General features: G+C 36.7%; 1 protein-coding gene across 3 annotated transcripts in view; it reads left to right on the top strand.

Moving 5' to 3' along the window:
• The window catches only part of EPS15 (epidermal growth factor receptor pathway substrate 15), a 145,570-nt gene extending 120,266 nt beyond the window's left edge, over positions 1 to 25,304 (top strand). For 2 of the 3 annotated variants that reach the window (XM_025934971.2, XM_025934969.2), the window contains exons 22-25: positions 13,828 to 13,904; positions 16,612 to 16,774; positions 21,137 to 21,330; positions 23,675 to 25,304. In XM_025934971.2, coding sequence (XP_025790756.2) covers positions 13,828 to 13,904; positions 16,612 to 16,774; positions 21,137 to 21,330; positions 23,675 to 23,821 — 581 coding nt within the window. In that variant the 3' untranslated portion in view covers positions 23,822 to 25,304. The remainder of the gene's footprint in view (positions 1 to 13,827; positions 13,905 to 16,611; positions 16,775 to 21,136; positions 21,331 to 23,674) is intronic. The other variant, XM_086716938.1, reaches the window with a different exon arrangement.
• The last annotated feature ends 1,549 nt before the right edge of the window (positions 25,305 to 26,853 follow it).

Here is a 26,853-nt window from a genome sequence, read left to right as displayed (position 1 = left end):
TTAAGGCTGGTGTAGTAGATTGCAGGCTTATTGTGGGTGTCTATTGCTTTTGTTTCTAGTTCCTAACTAATTTTATGTAAAGTGTTAGAATAAATGACTATAATAGCCTGAGAGGGAACTACCATTCATTGTTGTTAATCATCTTAATAACATACTGTTTATTGCGCTCTTGCACAGTCTCAGTACTACATGGGCTAGCTGTTTTCCAATACCTGATCTCATTTAAATCTCACAGCAACTACATGAGGTAATTGGTATTATGTTTATTGTGCAGACAAGGAAAATCAAAACATGGAGAGATGAAACTGTTTCACAAGGTTAAAGAAGAGTAATGAATGGACCCACGTTCAAATGAGGTCTCTGGTTTCCCATTGACCTCTTGGGTCATTCCTTCTGTCTCCTTTGCTGATTCTTCCTCTCTTCTCCAACTTCTTCATGTTTTATTACTCTAGGCCTTAGACTCTGGACCTCTTTCTTCTCTATCTGTATTCCCTTGGGGACCTTATCTGATTTCTTGGCTTCACATACCATATATATGCTCATTTAGATCTCTAGCCACATGTTTTTTCCTGAACTCTAAACTCATATATCCAACTACCTACTGATACCTGTATTTGAATATCTGATAGGTATAGCTAACACATATGTCTGCCACTGAACACCTAGTCTTCCTCTCCCAACCTGCTTCTCTTGCAACTTGCTCCATCTCAGTTCATGGTAATTTCATCTTTAATGTTGCTAAGACCTAAAACCTTAGCATCATCCTTGGTTCTTCTTCTGCCAAGAAGAATCTTGGCAGAGATCTTACTGGCTCTACCTCCAGATTATATCCAGCAAAAGATTTACAATGGCTTATACCTTTCTAACAGTATCTCTTACCATTATTCCCTTTACTCACTCTGCTCCAACCACACTGGCTCTCTTGCTGTTGCTGAAACAACAGGCCAGTTTCTTAGGCCCTTAGCTGTTCCCTATTTCTGGGATGATCTTTGTCCATATATCCACTTGATTTGCTACATTACCTTAACAAATCTTTGCCAAAATGTCCCCTTGTCAATGGGGCATATTCTGGCCCTATTTAACATTTATGAGTTCCACACCTAGCCTAACATTCCTCCCTTACTATTCTCTACTCTTTATTTTTTCATTATGGCTTACTACTTTCTAGCATACTAAATAAGTTACTTTGTTTTTCTCTATCTTTCTCCTCCTCCTGCCACTAGATTTTAAGTCCTAGGGAATTTGGATCTTTGTATTCACTGGTGTGTCCTAAGAACTTTAAACCATACCTGAGCACATAATATGACTGAATGAATGGATGAATCAATTACTCTTCCTACAGAACATATAGGATGGGAATAGGGGGTGGTGGGGGTTGTTTAACAATTTTGTCCTGATAGTGGGTTTTTTAACATTGTGTTAAGATACACAAAACATTTACTATTTTAACCATTTTTAAGTATATAGTTCATTGGTGCAAGTATTACAGCCATCAATTTCCAGAACTTGTTCATCTTTCAGAACTGAAACTCTGTATCTGTTGAATAAGAACTCTTCATTAGCCTCTCCCATTAGCCCCTGGCAACCACCATTTACTTTCTGTGTTTATGAATTTGACTCCTCTGCATACCTCATAAATGGAATCATACAGTGTCTGTTATTTTGTGACTGGCTTATTTCACGTATCATTATATCCTCAAGATTCATCCATATTGTAGCGTGTATCAGAATTTCTTCCCTTTTTAAGACTGAATAATATTCTTTTATATATATGTACCACATTTAGTTTATCTATTTATCCATCATTAGATACTTGGGTTGTTTTCCATGTCAGCCATACCATTTTACATTCACACCAGCAGTGGACAAGAGTTCCAATTTCTTTATATCCTTGTCAACACTTATGCTTTCTGGTTTTTGATAATAGCCACTCAAATGGGTATGAAGTGGCATCTCATTGATTTAATTTGTACTTCCCTAATGATTATGATATTGAGCATCTATTCATATACTTATTGGCCATTTGTTTATCTTCTTTGGAGAAATGGCTATTCAAGTACTTTGCCATTTTCTCAATCAGTTGTTTGCTTTTTTGTTGTTGAGTGGTAGGATTTATTTACTCTGGATATTAACCCCTTCTGAAACATATGATTTACAAATATTTTCTCTCATTCCATGTGTTGCCTTTTCATTCTTTTGATACTGTTTGTTGGTGCATAAAACTAATTTTATTTAGTATAGTCCAGTTTATCCACTTTCAGTTTTTTTGCCCATGCTTTTAGTGGTGTGTCCTAAGAACTTTAAACCATGCCTGAGCACATAATATGTGCACATAAACATTTCAAGAAAGTATAGCTAAATCCAGTGTCATGAAGATTTTCTGTATGTTTTCTTCTAAGAGTTTTATAGTTTTAGGTCTTACATTAGGTCTTTGATACATTTTGAGTAAATTTTTTGTATTTGTTGTAAGTAAGGTAAGGTAAGAGTCCGACTTCATTCTTTTGGCATGAATACTCAACTTTCCCAGTGCCATTTGTTGAAAGGACTTGGCCTTTCCCCATTGAGTGGTCTTCGCATCTTTGTAGAAAATCTTTTAAATATATGTGCAAGAGTTTATTTCTGGGTTCTTTCTTCTATATCATTGGTCTAAATGTCTGTCTTTTTTTTTTTTTTTAATTTTTTAATGTTTATTTTTGACAGGGAGAGAGAGACAGAGCATGAGTGGGGGAGGGGCACAGAGAGAGGGAGACACAGAATCTGAAACAGGCTCCAGGCTCTGAGCTGTCAGCACAGAGCCCGACGCGGGGCTCGAACTCACGGACCGTGAGATCATGACCTGGGCCGAAGTCGGATGCTCAACCGACTGAGCCACCCAGGCGCCCCTAAATGTCTGTCTTAATGCCAGTACCACACTGCTTGATTACTGTAACTTTGTAGTAAGTTTTGAAATCAGGAAGTTTGATACCTGTAACTTTGTTATTCTTTTTCAAGATTGTTTTGGCTGTATGGGTTCCCTTGAGATTCCATGTGAATTTTAGGATGAATTCTCTATTTATGTGAAAAATATCATTGGGGTTTTGATAGGAATCGCTTTGAATCTGTAGATTGCTTTGGATAGTATTAACATGTTAACAATATGAAGTTTTCCAACCCATAAAGTTTTCCAACCCATAAAGTGGCCTGTCTTTCTATTTATTTGTATGCTTCATTTCTTTCAGAATGTTTCATAGTTGACAGCATACATGCCTTCCTTAGTTAATTTCTGAGTATTTAATTCTTTTTTATGCTATTATAAATGAAATTGTTTTCTTAATTTCTTTTTCAGATTGTTCATTGTTAGTATATAGAAATGCTACTGATCTTGTGCGTTGATTTAGTATCCTGCTTTGCTGAATTCATTTATTGTAAACAGGGTTTTTTGTGTGTGTGTATGGGTTTTCTACATGTGAGGTCATATTGTCTGCAACAGAGATAATTTTACTTCTTCCTTTCCAATTTGGATGCCTTTTTCTTTTCCTTGCCTAATTGCTCTGACTAGGACTTCTATGATGAATTGGAGTGGTGAAAAGTGGGCATCCTTGTCTTGTTACTGATTTTAGAGAAAAAAAATCTCAGTCTTTCACCATTGAATATGTTCACTGTTTGCTTTTCATATATGGCCTTTACGATGTTGAAATAGTTTTCTTCTTTTCCTAGTTTGCCAAGTGTTATTTTTATCATGAAAGGATGTTGAATTTTGTCAGATGCTGTTTCTGCATCAATTAAGAGGATCATGTGGAGTTTTTTCCTTCATTCTGTTAATGGAGTGTATTTTATTGATTGATTTTCATGTTGAACCATCCTTACATACAAATAAGAACCTGTATCCTGTTAGCCTGCTGTTAGCATGCTGCTTATGTGTTGATTTGAATGAGGATCTTAGAACCAAAAACTCTTTTGAGTTGAGTAGGCTACCTGTTAGTGGTATCTGGGGCTGAGACCTTACACAGACCCAAAAGTATCAGAGGTTTGAACTTTCTTTTACTTTTTTTCTTAACAGCTATACGCAAGGTCATCCAAAGTTCGTTTTTGCATCTTCCTCATTTAATCTTTTCCGTGGTTATAGAGACAGGTACTATTCTTTCTCATTTTAAGGATGAGGAAAATGAAACATAGGTTAGGCGGTTTGCCGAAGGCTGCATTACTTGTTGCAGTGTCCGATCCATGTCTTATTTCAGAGCTCATGCTATTAGCCACTTTGTTATGGTGCTTCTGCCTTATCTTCTCATCCAATTCTCACAATATAAAAATGGCAGTAAGGTTATTCACAGATTTTTTTTCTCTCTCTCAAACTTAACATTGCTGACTTTGTTAGAACTGGAAGGAATCATAGACCTGCTATAGGCTAGAGTTTTCATATTATTTTTCACAAAACTAGTTTCCGGGTAGGTCTTTAGAGATTTGGCAGATTCTTGTTTCATATTTTTTAAATGTCTTTGAATTTGTAAAAATATATATGCATTCATATATGTTACAAACCACATTGACATATTGTAGTGCATTGGTGTTTTAAAGTACTATCAGGTTAAGTGGTTTTTATGCAAACCTCTGGATATAAATTATTTTCAACTACTCTGAGATTGCAAGGCTCTTGTTTTAAAATGTATATAACTACTTCTTTGGATGAATTGTTTTTCAGATAGAGCAACCAAAACCAATTACAGAAATAAGTTCAACTCCTGACTTTAAACATTTCTGTTGATCAAAATTGCTTCATGTTTTCACTGTCATCATAAGTAAATATTATAAATTTGTACATAAAATGATTTTAGAGTTATTTTTTTTAAGTTTATTTATTTATTTTGAGAGAGGGAGCACTCCTGAGTCCTCATGAATGGGGAAGGAGCAGAGAGAAAGGGAGAGAAAGAATCCCAAGCAGGCTCCCCACTGTCAGCGCAGAGCTCCACGCGGGGCTCAAACTCACAAACCGTGAGATCATGACCTTAGCCAAAATCAAGAGTCAGATGCTTAACTGACTAAGCCACCCAGAGTTAATTTTTAAAATCCCATTTACTTGTTCCATATATTGGCATTTCATTTAAGATTTAAACACTGTTATCTAGCCTCATTTCCTAAAAATGGAAGGAAAAACTGAGCCCCAGGGCTACATATCAGTTTGTTTCTCAGTCCATTTCCACTGATTTTCCTCTGTGTTATCCTGCCTCTTTATTTATCTACAATGTAAGTGAAAAAAATAACTCCTTGGAACCCAAAATTTGATAAAGGGTACTGAGAGCATAGGGGAAACAATCAAATGAAAAATGTTAAGAAATTAATACATATTAGTAAGAAATTTGTAGAAGATCCATGAAAGACTCTTGGTGGAGAAAATTCCAGACTTCAACTCCTATTTCAACAACAACAACAAAAATTAGGAAAGAAGTGGGTTATTTAATCACAAGCAGTAACTTTGGAATTTATCAAGTATAGCAGCTTTTTAAAAAATAAATGAAGACCCTTAAAGAGCTTTTGTTTATATTGGTTATATCAGTACTAACCATATTAGAGACTAAAGTACTAACCATATTAGAAATTAAAACTGAGAATTTAAAAAGTTTTTAATTTCTTTTAAAAACATGATAATAAACCCATTACATATTAACATAAATAACATATTTAAGAAAAATAACTTCAGGGGCGCCAAGGTGGCTGAGATCATGATCTCACAGTTTGTGCGTTTGAGTCTCATATCAGGCTCTGTGCTAACAGCTCAGTTTGGAGCCTGAGCCTAACAGCTCAGATTCTGTCTCCCGCTCTTTCTGCCTCTCCCTCACTCGCGTTCTCTCTCTGTATGTGTCTCCCAAAAGTAAATAAAACGTTAAAAAATTTTTTTTAAAATGAAAAATAACTTCAAACCAAAAAAAAAAAATTATAAGAGTAGCATTGTTCATACATTTTTGTGAAACTCTTTAAATGTCTGCCTTAACAGAAGACAGCTGGATTCTCATATCTACTTCTGCATTCAATCTGCTGCACTGTATTGTTTTGCTTCAAGTATGTGAAATGAAAAAGATCCGGCCTCACACAGATACGTAGTTGGAAAAAGGAGGAATATTTCAACAACCTTTTTAAAGATAATTGTGGATATTCTTTTTTGTTATTATACTACATTTCAACATATTTTAGTTTCTTCAAAGTTAGTTGTAGTATTGTACATGAAACTGTATTGAGGACCTTTTTTTTTTCTTTTTTTTTTTTTTTTACCTTTTTTTACAAACCCTTGTGTCGAGGATTGACGTTCAGTAGATCGCAGCGAGGGAGCTGCTCTCTGCTAGATATGAATCCCCGACCCAGAAGCAAGCAGGTCGTGTATGAATAGTTTAGCACCAGGTTCCCCACGAATGTGCGTTGTGTGATGGGTGAGGGGGCTGCCCCCTTTCCGGCCGCGCCCCGGGAAGAGGGTTGTATTGAGTACCTTTTATACTCTGTTGCATTAAAATCCATTGGTCTGTCTTGTACTTTGAATGAATCTTTTACCTATATATGATTTTGTAACTTGCATTGATGATTTGGGAAATCTTGGTTCACTGAGTTATGCGTATCTTACAAATGCTGACACATTTTAGTATAAATATTTTTAAATTACATTTATTGGGGCACCTAGATGGTTTAGTCAGTTAAGTGTCTGACTCTGGACTTCAGCTCAGTCATGATCTCACGGTTCATGGGATCAAGCCCATGTTGGGCTCTGCACTGGCGATGTGAAGCCTACTTGGGATTCTCTCTCTCTGTCTCTGTCTCTCTCTTTCTCTATCTCTCTCTGCCTCTCCCTTGCTCACACTCTCTTTCTCTCTCTCTCTTAAAATAAATAAACTTAAAATTTTTTTTAGTTAAAGTTAAATTTATTAATACCACCATCCATCTTATCAGAGTCTTTAAGTATTGGTGTAATATTAAGATTTGGGGCAAATACAACTTTCCAAGATACTGATTTTTACTTGAATTTTTATCATCTGTAACAAATACTATCAGTTGCTTTCCTTAAAGTGACAGATTCACTGTTTATTTTGGAAGAAATGTTGCCAAATACCCAAATCTGAATAATCATTGCTTATCTGTTATTTCTTTCAAGTAAAAAGGACATTCCATGAAAAAAGCAGCTAGTTCAGCCTTTTTCTCACACCATCATGCAAGTGCTTTTCCTCCAGATAGCCATCATACTTGCTACTCAGCAGAGGTGCTTTGTGTGTATTTCCCATTTTGTTACTCAGAATTACAAGAAGATGTGTGCCTTGGGATCACAATTTATTAAAACTAATAATTTGTATTGGTTATCCAGGACAGACATTTTTAAGTGCAACTGCCCTTTATTTTTCTCCTCCCTGCAAGTTTGTGATGGAGAAAAATACAATGGTTATCTAAAAGTACAGTTTGGTGCTGCTGCCTTGATTCCCAGTAAGGCATCAGCAGTTTTATCTACCATTGGTTTTGCAACATTGTTGTAAATATCAGCACATTAAGAAATATAAATAACATCTTAATATTCTGAAAATAGTTTTCACTTTATAGATCTTCCTAAACAGGTCTTAGGGACCTCTGGGGTCCACACTTTGAGAACTTCTGATCTAATATGAACTGAGAGATTTCCTGTTGCTCTGGTCTCTGTTCCCTCAGGACAACTTGCTCCCGGGGGGTATCTGGGACAGATGTCTCCTTTTGTTCAAAACAGGAGCAAGAGAATAATCTCAGTGTTCTGGAGAAAAAGCTTAAGAGTAGAGGTTATCTTTTTAGTTCTGTATTAGCCTGGTGCTTTTGTTCTTCTCAAAATACACACTTCTTGTGGTGGGGATGTCCAATTCTGTGCCTTCAGCTACAGCCTGTTTCCTGATGACTCCTATTTAGCCTTCTAGTGTTGAACTCTCTCCTGAGCCTTCAGTGCCTTCAAGTTACCTGCTGGATATTTCCCCTTAGGTGTCAAGCTTAAAAGTTGAAATGATCATCTTTTCCAAATACTCTCTCCTTCAAAGTATTAGCATTTTTACTTTCTGTGCTAATGATACAGTTAGCCAATCATCTTAGACTTCTCTGTCATTCCTCACCTTCAATAAATTGCCAAATCCTGTTGTTTTACCCCCAAATGGACCCTGATTGTTCCTCTTATGCTCAACTTTGCTTGAGATTCTTACTTTGTTTCAGTTGGAGTGTGATATTAAATTGCTTCCGTTCTTTTTTTACTTGATAATCTGTCATCTATGTCACTGCTAGTATAATCTTTAACCTGTTTTTGTTTGCTTGTTTGCTTGTTTGTTTGTTTGTTTGTTTGTTTTTAAGAGAGAGTATGAGTGGAGGAGATGGGCAGGCGGGGAGAGAGAATCTTTTTTTTTTTTTTTTTTAATTTACACCCAAGTTAGTTAGCCTATAGTGCAATGATGATTTCAGGAGTAGAACTCAGTGATTCATCCCCTACATATAACACCCAGTGCTCATCCCAGCAAGTATCCTCTTAAGTGTCCCTTGCCCATTTAGCCCATCCCCCCACCCACAACCCCTCCAGCAACCCTCAGTTTGTTCTCTGTATTTAAGAGTCTCTTATGTTTTGTCCCCCTCCCTGTTTTTATATTATTTTTGCTTCCATTCCCTTATGTTCACCTGTTTTGTATCTTAAATTCCACATATGAGTGAAGTCATCTGATATTTGTCTTTCTCTGACTGATTTGACTTAGCACAATACACTCTAGTTCCATTCAGTGTTACAAATGGCAAGATTTCATTCTTTGTGATTACCAAGTAGTACTCTATTGTTTGTGTGTGTGTGTGTGTGTGTGTGTGTGTGTGTGTTTGCGTGTGTGTGCGTGTGTATACACATACGTACCGCATCTTCTTTATCCATTCATCAATTGATGGACATTTGGGCTCCTTCCATACGTTGGCTATGGTCAATAGCACAGCTATAAACATTGGGGTGCATGTGCCCCTTCAAAACAGTACTGCTGTATCCTTTGGATAAATACCTAGTAGTCCAATTGCTGTAGTTCTATTTTTAATTTTTTGAGGAACCTCCATACCGTTTTCCAGAGTGGTAGCACCAGTTTGCATTTCCACTAGCAATGCAAAAGGGTTCCTCTTTCTCTGCATCCTCGCCAACATCTGTTGTTGCCTGAGTTGTTAATTTTAGCCAATTTGACAGGTGTGAGGTAGTATCTCATTATGGTTTTTATTTGTATTGGGGAGAGAGAGAATTTTAAGCAGGCTGCATGCTCAGTGGGGAGCCTGACACAGGCTCAATCCCATGACTCTGGGATCATGACCTGAGCCAAAATCAAGAGTCAGATGCTCAACTAACTGAGCCACCCAGGCACTTGTATGTTTTTAACTTGAGAGAGAGATCTTTCTTAACATTTGATCATGTTACTAACCACAAACCTAAGTTGCTAGCCCTGTTCTCCACACATACGTGTGTATGTAATTTTTTAAAATTTATTTATTACTTATATTCTTTAAAATGATGTTTACTATATTACCTATATTATATTTTTATTATATGTATATATATTTAATGGTCTTTTACTTAACGTGTCACAGGTGTATGTCTGAAAGTAAAGTTGTTCACCCTATGAAATATAAAACAGTACTAAATATCTTCTGGATATCACATCTCTGTTAATAGCATTACCATCTACTCAGTTGCCCAAGCAGAGACCTGGGAGTCATCCTATGTTGTATCCCTACACTCCCATCCCAGAACTTCTGGGACATAGCAGAGTCTTATCAATTGACTGCAGAAGCAATAAATAAATGATTTGTCTCAAATCTGCTACACTGGCATAAGATTTTGAATTGAGTGGAAGTGTAAACAGTTTAGAGAGGGGTTGTCATGATTAGGACATGAGTGCCTGAGTCCAACTGCCTGGACTTATTCAGATAAAATTGCTGAGGCGCCTGGGTGGCTCAGTTGGTTAAGTGTCCAACTGTTGGTTTCGGCTCAGGTCATGATCTCACAGTTCATGGGTTTGAGCCCTGCATCGGGCTCTGTGCTGATAGTGCAGAGCCTGCTTAGGATTCTCTCTCTCATTCTCTCTCTCTGCCCCTCCCATGTGCTCTCTCTCTCTCACTCTCTCTCTCTCTCTCTCAGAATAAATAAATAAAATTTTAAAAAGTTTCTAATTCTTTAGGTTTTCTTAGTCTCCATTTCCTAAACAATAAAATGAGGTTAATAGTTCTACTTAATGGGTTTGTTGGGTAGATTAAATGAGATGATGTATGTTAAGGTATTTATTGTGGTACCTATCACAGTAAATGGTAGCTACCGTTACTACTACTACTGCTGCTACTGCTACTGCTATTGCTACTACTACTTTTTCGTTTAATGATTTCCAAATCCTGGCTAATGTTACTGATTAATGTTACTTGTAATATACTCTTTGATAGTTCCAAGTGAAATAAGGACAAGAGAGAGAGAGAGAGAGAGAGAGAGAATAAGAATTGTTGCCAGCTGTCTTTTCCTGGAAAGGAATCTTTTAGCCCAAGATTGTTTTCTCTTCTTTTTGGTTTTTAAAACCCTTTTGTTTGTGAAATGAAAAATGTACTCTTTTAGTTATTTTTGTTGAGCAGATATCTGTCCCCTCCCCCGACTTTATGTATGTATGTTGGTTTTTAATGTATTTACTTAGTTTACTTATTCACAAAATCCTAACATCTGGAAACCACTGAGACTCTTAGAGGTGGCATTATACACCCAAGGTCACAATGTTTGCCTTCTTTATTCTCACCCCTATATCTTTGCTATTTTTCACCAAGAAGTTTAGAGGTTAGCCAGGAAAAAAAGATTAATCCCATAGAACAGGAAAAATGTAAGCTTTCAAAATAATTATAAACCTAAAGATAAACTTTTGTTCTTAAAAATTAAATGATAAATTACTCCTACTTCTAAAATTTGGTGATTGCTGGGGCACCTGGGTGGCTCAGTAGCTTGAGCGTCTGAGTTTGGCTCACATCATGATCTTGTGTTCATGGGTTCAAGCCCCACCTTGGGCTCTGTGCTGACATCTCAGAACCTGGAGTCTGCTTTGGAGTCTGTGTCTCCCTCTCTCTCTGCCCCTTGCCAGCTCACGCTCTGTCTCTCTCTGTCTCTCAAAAGATAAAACATTAAAAATATTTTTTTTAATTTAGTGATTACAATAGAGATAGAAGGACATCAGATATTTTGAATATTTTGCCTCACACTGGGGTCTTTTTATCATTTATCCTTGTGAATAGACACATTGCAGACTGAAAGAATACTAAAGCAAATGCAGCTTACTCAGTTTCTACATATACTTTATTTTGGCTTGCAAAAGTTCTTTTACAAGTTTTTTACAAGTTCTTTTACTCTCTCACTGCCCTTCCCCCACACGTGTGCTCCTTCTTTGTTTATTATTTATTAATAAATAATTTATTATTTAATAAATAAACATTTTTAAAAAAACTAGTTTCCCTTAGGGCACCTGGGTGGCTCAGTTGTTTAAGCATCTGACTCTTGATTTCAGCTCAGGTCATTATTTCAGTTTGTGGGACTGTGTCTTGTTATATGGTCTGGATAAGTTCGTACTCAGTGAGTCCTTCCAGTTTCTAGACAGGCCTCTACTTCACATCAGCCATGATCAGTATCTTAGAAAATTCTTGCCAAAGTCTTAATCCCCCACTTTGGGCAAAAGTGCTTTGTCATTCATCCAGGATACATTCCCCAGTGTTTGGACCAATGCTGAATAGGTCGTTTATTCTGATGAAGAAAGTGTAGAAAAACTCCAGTAAACTATATTTAGCATATTCTTTATACACAGATGTCATGTGTTTTATTAATGTCTTTCACAGTGTTATTCACAGTATTTCAGTCAAACTTGACCTAACTCAACACTGTTGCCATGTGTGTCATGACTTCTTGTAAGAGCTGTGGCAGAAAACAAGCGTGAAGCAGGTTTTCTAGTCCCTCCAAGGAAATGAGCCAACTCCTTCTCCCTCATTACCATTCTACCAGTCAGGAGAACATATGTACCCTGGTTGTGCCTCAGTTGCTGTGGTATCAGCAATAACAGGCAGAGAAGGAAAAAGAAGGGAAAGCCTAAAACAACAGTCATGACTAGGCTGGTCCCCAGGCTGTGTAGTTATAAAAAAATATCTTTTATGGCTAACGTGTAGAATTTCCTGTAACTCTGGATTTTTTACCTCTTCAAGATCAGAGTTGTTGTTATATTTCTAAAGGACTGATTTTCTTTATGCTTCTTCCCACCCCCTTTACCTGATTCCTCCACCTCATGACTGTCTTGGTAACAAAGCAACCAAAAGTAATATATGACTTTCTGCCCCTCTTCAGTTTATGTCCATGGTATACTGATTTTTAGAGGTAAAGGCACACTTTACACATTTAAATGGCTATGTGGGCATACTTTTATTTTTTTTTTCTTTTCAATTTTATATTTAAATTATAGTTAACATACAGTGCAATAGTGGTTTCAGGTGTAGAATCCAGTGATTCATCACACACTTTTAAAACCAATTTGATGTAAAGATGAAGATTTAAGGAAGAATAAGGGAAGTTTTTCAGTGCCTGTTTGCTTGCTCTGTCTTACCCTGTCTGTTGCACTTCTCTTTGCCTTCCTTTGTTTCTGTTTTCCTATATCAAGTAACAATTCCTATAAACATTCTTTGACTTTATTGGTAGTCATTATGCCTGAATAGATGAAACATAGTTCAGAGTAGATCAGTTTATTCCTGCTGAAATGTTAATCCATTTAGCAGTGCACTGTGATCGAACAGAAAACTTCTCGTGCCTGGGAGCAGGTTAAATAATTATGTTTGCAATTCCTGTTCCTTCTGCCTGGAATGTCTTTCTCTTTCCCACCTCCATATATTCCTTGTTTAAAAGACCTATCTCAAATGTAATGGCTTCTTCTCCTAGAAGAAGCCTACAACATGTTCTTGTTAGACTCCTTGTTAGACTGTAAGATTTTGGGGGGTAAGAACTGTATTTTCTTGGACTTGATATTCAAGAACTGTTTTTGACCATTCATTCTTCATTGGATAAGCTGTATTCACTTTTTTTTTTTTTAACGTTTATTTATTTTTGAGACAGAGAGAGACAGAGCATGAACAGGGGAGGGGCAGAGAGAGAGGGAGACACAGAATCGGAAACAGGCTCCAGGCTCTGAGCTGTCAGCACAGAGCCTGACGCGGGGCTCGAACTCACAGACCGCGAGATCATGGCCTGAGCCGAAGTCGGCCGCTTAACCGACTGAGCCACCCAGGTGCCCCCGTATTCACTTTTTTTAAGGACTTTACAATCTAATAATGGTGACATATCAATCACAGATAACCATAATACAAACTAGAATGCAGTCACTGCCACAAAGAAGGAAGAAATCACTTCTTGCTGTGGGAATTAGAGACACCTAGGTTATCCCAGGCTTTGTGGATGAGGCAACATTTAAAATGTGCCATGAAGGATGAGTGTGAAATGTGAAATTAATGGGACCTGGCTTTTTTTAATTTCTTGATGGCTTTATTAGAAATAGTTTAAGTGCATGGGAACTATATGATTTGACATATTCCAAAGCCTTAAACCTAGAATTAGTTTTCTTGCTTTTGATCTGAAATAATTCATGGCTTGATTTATACAAAAGAATGTAATGTATGTGTGTCAGGGGTGAGGTATCAATTTGTTCACTATCTTTGTGGACTTAAGTCACAAATTCAGGAACTGATATTTAGGATTAGGTATTTTTCATCTGTCTGAATGTTTGTACCAACCAAAAGAGGGCATGAAATTCTGATGTATTTCTGTCCTATTGGATTGATTTTCTTTATTCATTTTAGCCACAGATCCCTTTGCTTCTGTTTTTGGAAATGAATCATTTGAAGGTGGATTTGCTGACTTCAGCACATTATCAAAGGTAATCTGCAATGATTAAGTGGGAAAGTAAAATATACTGTGTTTCTACCAGTGGAAACTTTCAGTTATGTAGCCCTCACAGACATTGCAACTTGATTTCAGCAAGTCACTGTAAATGTTGTTTTCAGATAGAAATGATAGATAAGATGGGGCGCCTGGGTGGCTCAGTTGGTTGAGCATCTGACTTTGGCTCAAGTCATGATGTCATGATTCATGGGTTCGAGCCCTGCATCAGGCTCTGTGCTGACAGCTCAGAGCCTGAAGCCTGCTTCAGATTCTTTTTTAAATTTTTTTTTTAACATTTATTTATTTTTGAGACAGAGAGAGCCAGAGCATGAACGGGGGAGGGTCAGAGAGAGGGAGACACAGAATCTGAAACAGGCTCCAGGCTCTGAGCTGTCAGCACAGAGCCTGACGCGGGGCTCGAACCCACAGACCGTGAGATCATGACCTGAGCTGAAGTCGGCCGCTCAACCAACTGAGCCACCCAGGCGCCCCTAGATTCTGTGTCTCTGTCTCTCTCTGCCCCTACCCCACTCATGCTCTCTCTGACTGTTAAAAATAAACATGAAAAATTTTTTGAAAAAAAAAATAAGATATAATTGAAGTAGACATAGTTCAATACATAAAGATGGTGGTGATGGTACAGGTAATTATAATTTTCTACTGACAGTTTAGCTCAACAGCTTCATTTTAAGAGTTTTCTGTCTTTTTTTTTTTAAAGTATTTATTTTTGAGAGAGAGTGAGGCTGGTGGGGCAGAGAGAGAGAGAGAGAGAGGATCCCAAGCAGGCTCCACATTGCCAATGCAGAGCCCAAATTAGGGCTGTTTAACCTACTGAGCCACCCAGGCACCCCAAGTCTTCTGCCTTTTTAAACATATGTCTTCCAGTTGAAGAGGCACCTGGGTGGCTCAGTCAGTTAAGTGCCTGACTTTGGTTCAGGTCATGATCTCATAGTTCATGAGTTCAAGCCCCGTGTCGGGCTCTGTGCTGACAGCTCAGAGCCTCAGAGCCTGGAGGCTACTTTGGATTCTGTGTCTCCCTCTCTCTTTCTGACCCTCCCCTGCTCACACTCCTCTCTCTCTCTCTCTCTCTCTCTCTCTCTCTCTCTCTCAAAAATAAATAAACATTAAAGAAAATTAAACATATTTCTTCCAGTTGAACTACATTTCCCCCCTGTTGACTATCTGGGTCAATAGCTGTAAAATCTGGGCATCATTCTATCTTCTCTGCATTGGTCACTTCATTCTATGTTCTGAGGCTGTTAGGGTTAGTATTAAGACATTTAATACACATAGTCCAGCTCTGTATGTCCACTACCTATTTTCCAGTGTAGCTCTAGGATTGATTTAGACCAAAAGAGTAAAATTAGAGTATATGTAAAATTGTCTATATCATCAGTTCTCAGCTGGATGTTATCCCCCCCCCCCCCCCCGCCCGCCTTCAGTTATTTGGCATTGTCTAGAGACATTATTGGTTGTCACAACTGGGGAGGGGGACTACTCACATCTAGTGGATAGAGACTAGGGGTGCTGTTAAACATTCTACAGCACAGTGTCTGTCGCCCCACAACACAGAATTACGTACAGCCCACATTTTAAGTAGTACTGTAGAAAAACACTGGCCTAAATATGATCTAAACCCATCATGTTTGATTCATTATAGAAAAGTGAATCTTTCATTACTCCCGGTATTAGAAAGGCACGTTAAGACTTGTCATTCCATGGGATCAGTTTGCTTTTAAAAATTAACTTTCAAGTTGTTTTTAATGTTTTTCAAGATGCTATTTTCTTTGGCGTTAGTATTAAATCTTTCCTATATTTAAGTACATTGGGAAGTGTGGAATCAGTATTTTTTTTCTTTATCATTTGGATCAAATATTCACTTGAGGAAAAACATATAGTCCCTTTAAAATGGACCTCAGGTGGTATTGTATTTCCTGAAGCTTGAAAAACTTAAAAAAATTCTTTTAATGTTTATTTATTTTTAAGAGAGAGAGAGAGACAGAGTGTGAGCAGGGGAGGGGCAGAGAGAGAGGGAGACACAGGATCCGAAGCAGGCTCCAGGCTCCAAGCCATCAGCACAGAGCCTAATGTGGGGTCTTGAACTCATGAGCTAAGAGATCATGACCTGAGCTGAAGTCCAACGCTTAACCGACTGAGCTACCCAGGTTCCCCAAGCTTGAAAAACTTTTAATCCAGAGTTGGCTTGTTTTGGTATGATATGTTGCTTTTAATAAGTAGTGATGTTATAATCACTACTCATATAAAACAGTTTTTTAAAAATTTTTCCCTTTTGGCCCTGAATGCAAAGGTTAACATGTCAGTGCTCTCTGAATTGAAATAAATAAAGCTGCATAATAATGAAGATCATTCTCGGGGTGCCTGGGTGGCGCAGTCAGTTAAGCGTCCGACTTCAGCCAGGTCACGATCTCGCGGTCCGTGAGTTCGAGCCCCGCGTCAGGCTCTGGGCTGATGGCTCGGAGCCTGGGAGCCTGGAGCCTGTTTCCGATTCTCTGTCTCCCTCTCTCTCTGCCCCTTCCCTGTTCATGCTCTGTCTCTTTCTGTCCCAAAAATAAATAAAAAACGTTGAAAAAAAAATTAAAAAAAAAAATAATGAAGATCATTCTTCTAAATGTTACATGACCATATATAATTTGGTTGGTATAATTTATATAACCACGTATAACATTTCTTTTCAAACAAAGGTCAACAATGAAGATCCTTTTGGTTCAGCCACATCAAGCTCTGTCAATAATGTGGTCATTAAAAAAAATGTGCTTGAGGAAACATCAGTCAAAAGTGAAGATGTACCCCCAGCACTGCCACCAAAGACTGGAACTCCAACAAGACCCTGCCCACCACCACCTGGTATGAGAGTTGGTATCTTTCTTAAGTCAACTGAGATGCTTTTTCTCCTTCTGAAAAATATTGGTGTGGGTCTCATAGACTTAGATAAAGGGCTTTAAACAAAACAACTCAAAAAGATGACAGAAACTGTTCTGACCTCCGTACAGAATTACAGACATGTGCCTAAGAGGCTAGCATGGGTAACATGAACCACTTTTCTGGCAAGAGCTCATTTCTTTTTAAATCATTTTAGAGTGACAGTAAATGGAAAGGACAGTATCAGTGAAATGGCTTGCTTTTTGGAAACTCATTGATTACCATTTACCCAACAGTTTTCTCACTTTAGTGCTTTAATTAAATTAATTTCTGTAAGAGAAGATTAAGTTGAAGTCCCCTTCTTTTCCTGCCCAATGCAAAAGTCTTCCTTAAATCCTTTGATGTGACAATATATTGCCTTTTGGTATCCAGAATTCAGCAACATAGCAATTTAAAAGAATGTATTTTTCTTGAAGCAAAGTATTATCTTACCTCACTTAGTAAGAGATTCCTTTATTTTCTAAAAGTAATTTTTTTTGGTCCAGGAATAAATTCTTAATGTTTTTAGTTTTTAGTTTTGTTTTGTTTTTAACGAAGATAGTTCACAAGAGGTGGCTAAAAAGGCAATCCCTGAGTAGACATAGTGCTGCTAGGCTGTTATGTGAGAAGACCTATCTGGTACATGGTTATTTTAATCACATATCACTCCTTGGCAAATTTTTAGCCACAGTAGTTACAGATGTTTACACTTGCCTTTCATAATAACCTCCCTGTGGTATTTCTTGGGCAGATTATTTTTTTCTTTTTTGACTTAAAAAATTGCATGTACAATTGTTAATACTCAATTGTCTGTTGAAAAATCAGGTAAACAAAGTAAATGATTTCTATCTTTTAAGGAAAAAGAGCCTATATTATATATTTCTAGAAGGTAAGATTGTCAAGAGTATAGTAAAAAACAAATAAGTCAACAAATAATCCCATTGAAAAATGGGCAGAAGACATGGACAGACATTTCTCCAAAGAAGACATTCACATGGCCAACAGACATATGACAAGATGCTCAGCATCACTCTTTGTCAGGGAAGTGCAAGTCAAAACTACATGATGTCACCTCACACTTGTCAGAATAACTAAAATCAAAAACACTAGAAACACAAGTGTTGATGAGGTTGTGGAGAAAAAGGAACCTTTGTGTACTGTTGGTGGGAATGCAAGCTGGTGTGGCCAGTGTCAAAAATAGCATGGACGGGGGCGCCTGGGTGGCGCAGTCGGTTAAGCGTCCGACTTCAGCCAGGTCACGATCTCGCGGTCCTGGAGTTCGAGCCCCGCGTCAGGCTCTGGGCTGATGGCTCAGAGCCTGGAGCCTGTTTCCGATTCTGTGTCTCCCTCTCTCTCTGCCCCTCGCCCGTTCATGCTCTGTCTCTCTCTGTCCCAAAAATAAATAAACGTTGAAAAAAAAATTTAAAAAAAAAAAAAAAAAAAAAAAAAAAAAATAGCATGGACGTTACTCAAAAAATTAAATATAGAAATACCATGTGATCCAGTATTTCCACTGCTGGGTATTTACCCAAAGAATATGAAAACACTAATTTGAAAAGATTTATCCACCCCTACTTTATAGCAGCATCATTTACAATAGCCAGGATATGGAAGAGCCCAGATGTCCATCAACTGATGATTGGATAAAGAAGATGCAGTATGTATATATATATATATATATATATATATATATATATATATATATATATATATATATATATATATAGTGGGATATTACTCAGCCATAAAAAAGAATGAGATCTTGCCATTTGCAACAACATGGATGGATCTAGAGAGTATAATGCTAAGTGAAATAAATCAGAGAAAGACAAATACCATATGATTTCACTCATGTGGAATTTAGGAAACAAAACAGATGAATAAAGGAAAAAAAAAAAAAGAGACAAACCAAGAAAGAGACTCTTAACTGTAGAGAATAAACAGATCATTACCAGAGGGGAGGTGGGTGGGGGATGTGTGAAATAGGTGCAGGAGATTAAGAGTTACAGTGATGAGCACTGAGTAATATATTAGAATTGTTGAATCACTACACTGTATACCTGAAACTAATATGATACTTTATGTTAACTATAATGGACTTAAAATTAAGAAAAAAACACAAATGAGTCAATTAGCTTATTTAAGTTTTTTTGGTTTTTTGTTTTTTTTAATTTTTAACATTTATTTATTTGAGAGAGACAGAGTATGAGCAGGGGAGGAGCAGAGAGAGAGACACACAGAATTCGAAGCAGGCTCCAGGCTCTGAGCGGTCAGCACAGAGCCTGACGTGGGGCTGGAACTCACAAACTGTGAGATCATGACCTGAGCCAAAGTCGGATGCTCAACCAACTGAGCCACCCAGGCGCCCCTTATTTAAGTTTTATACCTGTATGATGCCAACAGAGAAATTATTTTTTTAAATCCTAAGTAAAATAATATATAATCTAAGGATTTTCAGCAAAATGAGTATACATCACTATAGAAGTGTCAAGGAAAAAAGGATGGTTTGTTGGAGAGAGCTTAAAGAGACTGGGAGCTTAAAGATCTGGGTGCTAAATCTGAGTGTCCTCAGACTAGCTCTGTGATCTTGAGTGTGTAATTTCTTTAAAAAAATTTTTTTTAAATGTTTATTTTTGAAGGAGAGAGAGACAGAGTGTGAGTGGGGGAGGGGCAGAGAGAGGGAGACACAGAATCTGAAGCAGGTTCCAGGCTCTGAGCTGTCAGCACAGAGCCCAACGCAGGGCTGGAACTCACAAACCGCGAGATCATGACCTGAACCGAAGTTGGACGCTTAACCGACTGAGCCACCTAGGTGCCCCTTGAGTGTGTAATTTCATATGTCTGAGCCTCAGCTGTCTGAGCTGTTAGATGGTGGCAAAAACTCCAATTTTGCCTACCTACACAGGATTGTTAGAAGGATCGATATGAACATCTTTTGTAAGCTGCTACAGTGATGAAAAGACTCTGTTATGATTGCTATTAGCAGCTTAACAAATTTTAGGAAAAATACGTATTTGAAAATATTTAACACCTGTATGTGTCATTTTCCTTCAAGAAGTACTAAGTTAAGACTTTAAAATTAGAGAACTTGTTTGAAAATGGTGATGAGTTGAGCAACAGCAAAACACTGTGGTTTGATCAAAAATTAGTTTATCAGCAACCACAAAAGTTTAGGCCCTGGGCTTCAAAACATTCTCTTCCTTCTTCAATTTGAAATATCATAGGTGGCAAAAAGGAGGTGGGGTACTCCAAGGTAAGTTTTAATCATGTTCCCAGGTATTAGATAGATTGATCCAGAGAAAAATCAGAAGAATATAGTCTTTTATTTTATTTTATTTTATTTTTACTTTTACTTTTATTTTTTTAATTTACATCCAAAATAGTTAGTGTATAGTGCAACAATGATTTCAGGAGTAGATTCCTTAATGCCCCTCATCCTCCCTCCCACACCCCCTCCAGTAACCCTCTGTTTGTTCTCTGTATTTATGAGTCTCTTATGCTTTGTCCCCCTCCCTGTTGTTATATTATTTTTGTTTCCCTTCCCTTATGATCATCTGTTTTATCTCTTAAATTCCTCATATGAATGAAGTCATATGATATTTGTCTTCCTCTGACTAATTTTGCTTAGCATAATACCCTCCAATTCCATCCACGTAGTTGCAAATGGCAAGATTTCATTCTTTTTGATTGCCAAGTAATACTCTATTGTATATATACTGCATCTTTATCCATTCATCCATTGATGGACATCTGGGCTCTTTCCATAGTTTGGCTATTGTTGATAGTGCTGCTATAAACATTGGGGTCCATGAATCCCTTCAAAACAGCACACCGGTATCCCTTGGATAAATACCTAGTAGTGCAATTGCTGGGTTATAGTCATTTTTCAGAGGTCATTTGCCCTTACTCCTGCTCTATCAGGCTGAGGTTATAACAGCAAAGACCATTTCTGTCTTTATTTTTTGTCATCTCTTCCTGTTTCATCCTTTCCTCTCTCTTCTTGGGAACATGCTGCTTTGGGGAAGACAGGGTTTACTCTCTGGGCAGAAATGATTCCTGGCCCATTCCTTTCCCCTTTGCTGTTTCTTCATTTAGCAACATATAGCTGGAATGTATTTGAGAGGTTGTGTATTAAAGAGTTGAGGACTGACCTTTGGTGTGGTCATTAAAGACCATACTAAAAAATGTGCTTTAGGCACTCACCTCCCTTCCCCCACCCCCAGTTCTTTAATGCTCTCTGTGTTCATGTTCTTCTGTGTTTGTTTGCCATTTTTGCACGTTGAGTTAATTGTAATGATTTTGATCCAGGGAAAAGACCCATCAACAAATTGGATTCTTCTGATCCTTTTAAACTGAATGATCCATTTCAGCCTTTCCCAGACAATGATAGCCCTAAAGAAAAAGATCCTGATATGTTTTGTGATTCATTCACTTCTACTACTACCACTGCTACCACTACCAATAAAGAGGCTGACCCAAGCAATTTTGCTAACTTCAGTGCTGTAAGTACTGTGAATGGGCTGGTTGGGGGAAAATATTTCCATTTACAGTTTAAAAGGTTTTCAAAGATTACTTTGGAGTCTGCCAAATTTGCATCATTTCAACTAAATTTACCAACATACAAAAAATGATCTATATTCCTCTCCCAACCAAAATTTCTGTTTGATTCTGTTTTGATGGTTCTAACATTGTTCCATTGCACAAATGATTTTAGTAGTCTTAGTTCTTGTGATATATACCAGTTGCTTTGCAAACCCTTCTCTTAGTCTTAGTAAACATATAAATGAAATCTTGACAGTTATTATTTTGCAAATTGTAATGGATGATGGGCCATTAGAGAGTCATTTGCTGTCTGCCCGCTGGACGAATAATGGCAATAATGGGCTTATGTATTTGTAACTGTGTATGTGTGTTTGTGTACAAAGTTTTCATGATTTCTGGAGACCTGTCAGCAACTATTATATGAAAGGATAAGGCCAAGGATTCTTTGAATAGAAGGCGAAACTCTGTTTTTTTATAAGATAGTATTTTTAAAATGTAAATGTTGGTTTTATGAAATAAATACAATTGTCAAGCTAAACAATCTTTAATTATTTGGAGGGCTCTAATTCACAATTAGAAATTCCATATATTCCATATTTACTCTGCATTCTCCCAGAGCTGACTGAAATAGGCAGACCATTAAAAACAATGGAAAGATGCTGTGATAACCCATAGATAAGGGCTATAAGATCACAGAAATGGAGTAACCAACTATGGAGGTGTCACTCTGGAGGGACAAAGCAGTGATATATATTCCATCATTATTTACATAAAAACAAAGCTTTTTTTAAATAAGAATCTTCGAGTAGGTAACAGAAGCTTCATTTCCCTAGATTTTTTTTAGACAATGACTTTCATAGTGCCTCTTCTATAATAAAGGAATTTTCCTCTACTTACCACCTTAGTCCCTTGAGATGTATTTGGAAATAGAAGATCTGGGTAACCCTGGCCACAGTCTGTCTCATGTCTCCCTCAGTATAGCATTGGGTCATTCAACCAGGCAATGTATCCTTATAGCTGTTTCTAGTTGGAAAGGAGGTAGCCAGGAATCTGCATGCAGACAAAATTAGACTAAGCTACCTTTCATTCTTTCTTTCTTTTTTTTCCAGCTTTTGACTATGTACTCCATAGTCATAGAAGTCCAGTGGCTTCTTCTGAATGAGAAGGAGCAGAATAAGAATCAGTATTTTGAATACTAGAAAATGGAGTGTCAGAATTATACTGACTTAACTTTGTTACATAGAATTTGAGTTGTTTCAAGCAGAGAATCCAGAAATTGCTCTCTTTAGGAAATTATAATCTGCTTATTATAAAATACCTTCTGGCTGTGGTATTTAATATCTTAAATATGATTTCAGCAAGTCAGAATCTTATTGGAATAAGTCTTGAACAATAGTAGAAGCATTATGCTTATTTTATACTTCAGAATTTCAATATAGTATAATATAACGCAACTCATAATAAAAATGCCTGCCTTTTTTCATTATGAAAGATTTGTTAAGTATTGTTAAGTTTCAAACTCCCTCTAACTCACTAGGGAAAAAGCTACCATCTTCAAAAAGCCTGACAATTTCTTTAATTTCATCATGTTATGGTATTCCTTTGTATGACAAGACTTCAAACCAAGGAAAACTTTTTTATTTTGTATCTGTCAGTGTTGCTGTTTTGGGTAGATAAAAATATTTCCCTGACTGATGTTAAGGTTTAAGGTTTATTAATGTTAAGTGTATAGTTTTATTTAGACTGAGTCAAAAAGTTCTCAGTGCCTGCAAAAATCTTTACAATGCATTAAAAAAATAATTTGGTCCACTTCTTGTTTAGTATACCCAGTATGCTTTTTTTATGTATAGCAAAATCAGCATATTCTTGCTACATAGTTTTTCTGTACATGAGAGCAAGGGTAAGGTAAGAAATCATCAGTAGGATTAAGCTGAAATGATTGATCATGTGAGGATGCTCCCTGAGGTTGAAGTAATTAGTGTTTTGCATTACATTAAAAGGCTAGCCTACCTGTTTGTAAATGTCCTAATTCACCTTAAGCATTTCTACTTTTTAAAAGTGTTTTAATATTTAGTGTTATAGACTTTCTATCAGTAGACTGTAATAACTTTTAAGATTAAACCACATTTAATAACTGGTAAAACTAAGTGTGTTTTCAGGGAAAAAAAATAAACAGGTAGCAAATAAGACTATTCCCAGAGTCCTTGCAGGTGAAACAAGTATTTAATGTCCTTTGTAACAACTGTTTTCCTTCTTGTTGTTTGTTTTACTCATTAACTTGTTTATCCGTCTTTTAAATGGCAGTATCCCTCTGAAGAAGATATGATCGAATGGGCCAAGAGGGAAAGTGAGAGAGAGGAAGAGCAGAGGCTTGCCCGATTGAATCAGCAAGAGCAGGAAGACTTAGAACTGGCTATTGCACTCAGCAAATCTGAGATATCAGAAGCATGAAGAATTCTCCTGTCCTTTGTCAACCATACAGTATTCTTCTTCCTGAATACTGAAGCTCTTTACAGTGTGTATGAAAACTACCTATGAGCATGGGAATACAAAAGGTTTGCAATTCCTGTAAATGTGACAAAAGTTTGTTTTGGTTTTTTGTTTTTGTTTCTTACTCCATTTCAGATTTGTCTTTTTTTTTTTCTTTCCACCTATAAAAGCAGTAACCCAGTCAGACAACTTCACCTACACCCCTATTCTGGTGTGCATTTACTGTGAGCTTTTGCCTGCCTGTGCTTTTACTTGTAAAGCTAGAGTACCCAAGCTTCTGCCTTCTGGAATATACAGAAATAGTTTCATCCCTGTGCTACCCTTGTTCTGTAGTTACTCTGATGATAGCCAGTGGGGTTCTTAAAGTTTGCAGTACTCTTCTCTGATTTGAATGGTTGAGGGAGGGGAAGGGAAAGAACATCCTATTTCTTTTATGATAGTGAAAATTGGCTAGTTTAAAGTATATGTTTGTATTTCCTTATAATGAATACCGTTCAATTTGTTTTTTATAGACCAGGAAAAATATTTTGCGTAAATTGACTCCACTATTGAAAAAGGAATACTTTAGATTGAACCATTACAGCTTCAGATTCAATCTTGTCCTAAATAAAAATGTTAAAGCCTCATGTGTGAAATATACTTTTAAAAAAATTTCTCTGGATTTAAAGAATTTTAGATGAACAGATTACCTCTCCATAATTTTAAGTACTAGATAGTGGAGAAAACCGTATCACTTAAAGTATCCTCATCAGTATAAGGTAAGCAAAAATCTTAACATGGCAGCCATTCTGCCATTGGTATGGCACTGTCCTCCTTAGTTCATGGTAGGTTTATTTTTGTACTTTGCAGAAGAAACTTTAGCAAGCTAGAACTGGAAGGTACTTTAAATTTTTGTATACATATATTTTTGTTTCCTTTAATGAAGGCTCACTTACTTGAACTGTAAAAACTTCCACTGAATACAAATGAGAAGTGACATGTATTAAATCATATTATTGTTTTTTGTCCATCTTTGTGGTTTAAAATAGTTAATTCTCTTCCTGGGTTTGTTTGTTTGTTTGTTTGTTTGTTTGTTTGTTTGTTTGTTTTTTAACCTATAAAATTGGCAGGCTAGCAAAAAAAAATCTCTTTTTTTTAATTGGGAGAGAAGAGACCTACCAAATTGTCAAAGCTCTTCATGTGTTAAAAGCCTGTCTCCTGTAAAACTGACCTAGCAGACAAGCTGAATTTGAAATAGACTGTGGTGTAGGCTGTAAATTGTAGAATAACCTTAGTTTTCTTTTAACATCAGTAATTGACTTAGATAATGTATTGAATACCAAGATGAAAAATGCACCTACAAACTAAAAATCTCTGTGGTCACCAAGTCAAGGTGGTATTGATCTGTGTTAATCAGAGTAACTTATTGCCTAGCCTATGAATAAATTCCAAAATATCCAATTCATTTTATCTTGAAATGGTGCTTTTTTTTTCTCTCCACACACAATTTAAAACAAACTTAAACCACATTCTTGCACTGCTTTTTTCTACTTTTATAAATTGAAACATTTCAGCATAGAAGTTATACATATGAAGCAAGGGCTGACTCATAATCGTAAGTCTTTAATTTTGATAAACTAATCCAGTGACCTAAGGATATACTACAGAAGTTGATTGAGAGGGTAGTGTTGGGAGTTGTTAGGTAGTGGTTTTGGGGGTTTTTTTCCTTCCCCTTAAACTTCAGGAAAAAGGTAAGTTGACTTGAATAACCTTCTTTTGCACTGGGAAAATGAACAGATGTTTGAAATGCTTTTAAAATATTTTTTTTAATTAAAAAGCCACTCTGGAAAATATTAAATATCTGTAACTTAAAAACACCAACTTTCGATGTAATAAATGTACCCTAACCTTATGTTTGTTTAACTGGATTACATAGATTCTTATCTTTTGTTAAAATATGTATACTCAGTGGGCCAATATAATATTAAAGTATGTATATATATTATATACATATGTATGTGTGTGTGTGTGTGTGTGTATGTATGTATATATATATATATATATATATATATATATATATATATATATCTCGCTCCATGCTCACTTGTAGAAAATGAATGTCTTAGAGTCATTTGTGATTACATTTTATGTCGTTGACTCTGGCTGCAGAGCCTGTGCTTTAAAAGGACAGATAAGTATTCCTGAGAGCTAAGTGGCACTACTTACAAAGTTTTAGCCATCTTCCACATACTTGTTCAAATTTATTTGGGCTCTCTATAGACTTTTCTCTTATGTTTCAAACTTCCAAACTGTAGCCTGTAATTATGAGAACAATAAACTTTAAGTAATAATAAAGCATACTATCCATATATCCTATTTGAAATGGAGTTTTGCGGTTCTCTGTTACGTCCATGCTATTTCCAAGGAGGGGTAGGTATACAGTCAGCACTGATTAATATGTGTAAAGTGCTTGACGCGGTACCTGGTATAGAGTAAATACTCAATAAATATCAACTACTATTTTTAGTTATCATGTCCTGTTTTTGTGAAAGAAAGATAGGAAATGTGTATGCATAGGGACAGTGCCTGAAACATACATGGCTTTGTGTATATTTGTTGAATGAGGATTTGTGACCTGGACCCTAGGAGGGCACCATGACATAAAAAATTCATGCAGTCCTGGAATTGAATCCCTAGTCTGCCAGTTTGGAGAAAGATATCTTTGAGAAACTTACTTAGCCTCCCTGAGCCTCATTTTCGTTATCTAAATGAATATTGTAATACTTGACTCATAGGATTTTTCTGAAGGATTTCACTTTGGCAGCTTTTTAATGTTACTTACTTTAATTAAAGTCAGTCATGTTATTGGTAGTGAAAGTAGCTATTGGTCTCCTTGTGATGGCAGTATGAGAGTGGAGTATGGCAGGACAGGCATTTAGAAAGTTTCTTTCCCTCTTTGACCAAGGTTTTTGGGGTTTTTTTGTTTTTGTTTTTTTTGTTTTGTTTTTAAGAGA

This window comes from Puma concolor, chromosome C1 (assembly GCF_028749965.1).
Source record: "Puma concolor isolate L17-30 chromosome C1, mPumCon1.1.hap2, whole genome shotgun sequence".
Classification (NCBI taxonomy): Eukaryota; Metazoa; Chordata; class Mammalia; order Carnivora; family Felidae; genus Puma; species Puma concolor.
Note: the sequence above shows the minus strand (reverse complement) of the source record. Positions and strands in the feature narration are given on the sequence as shown.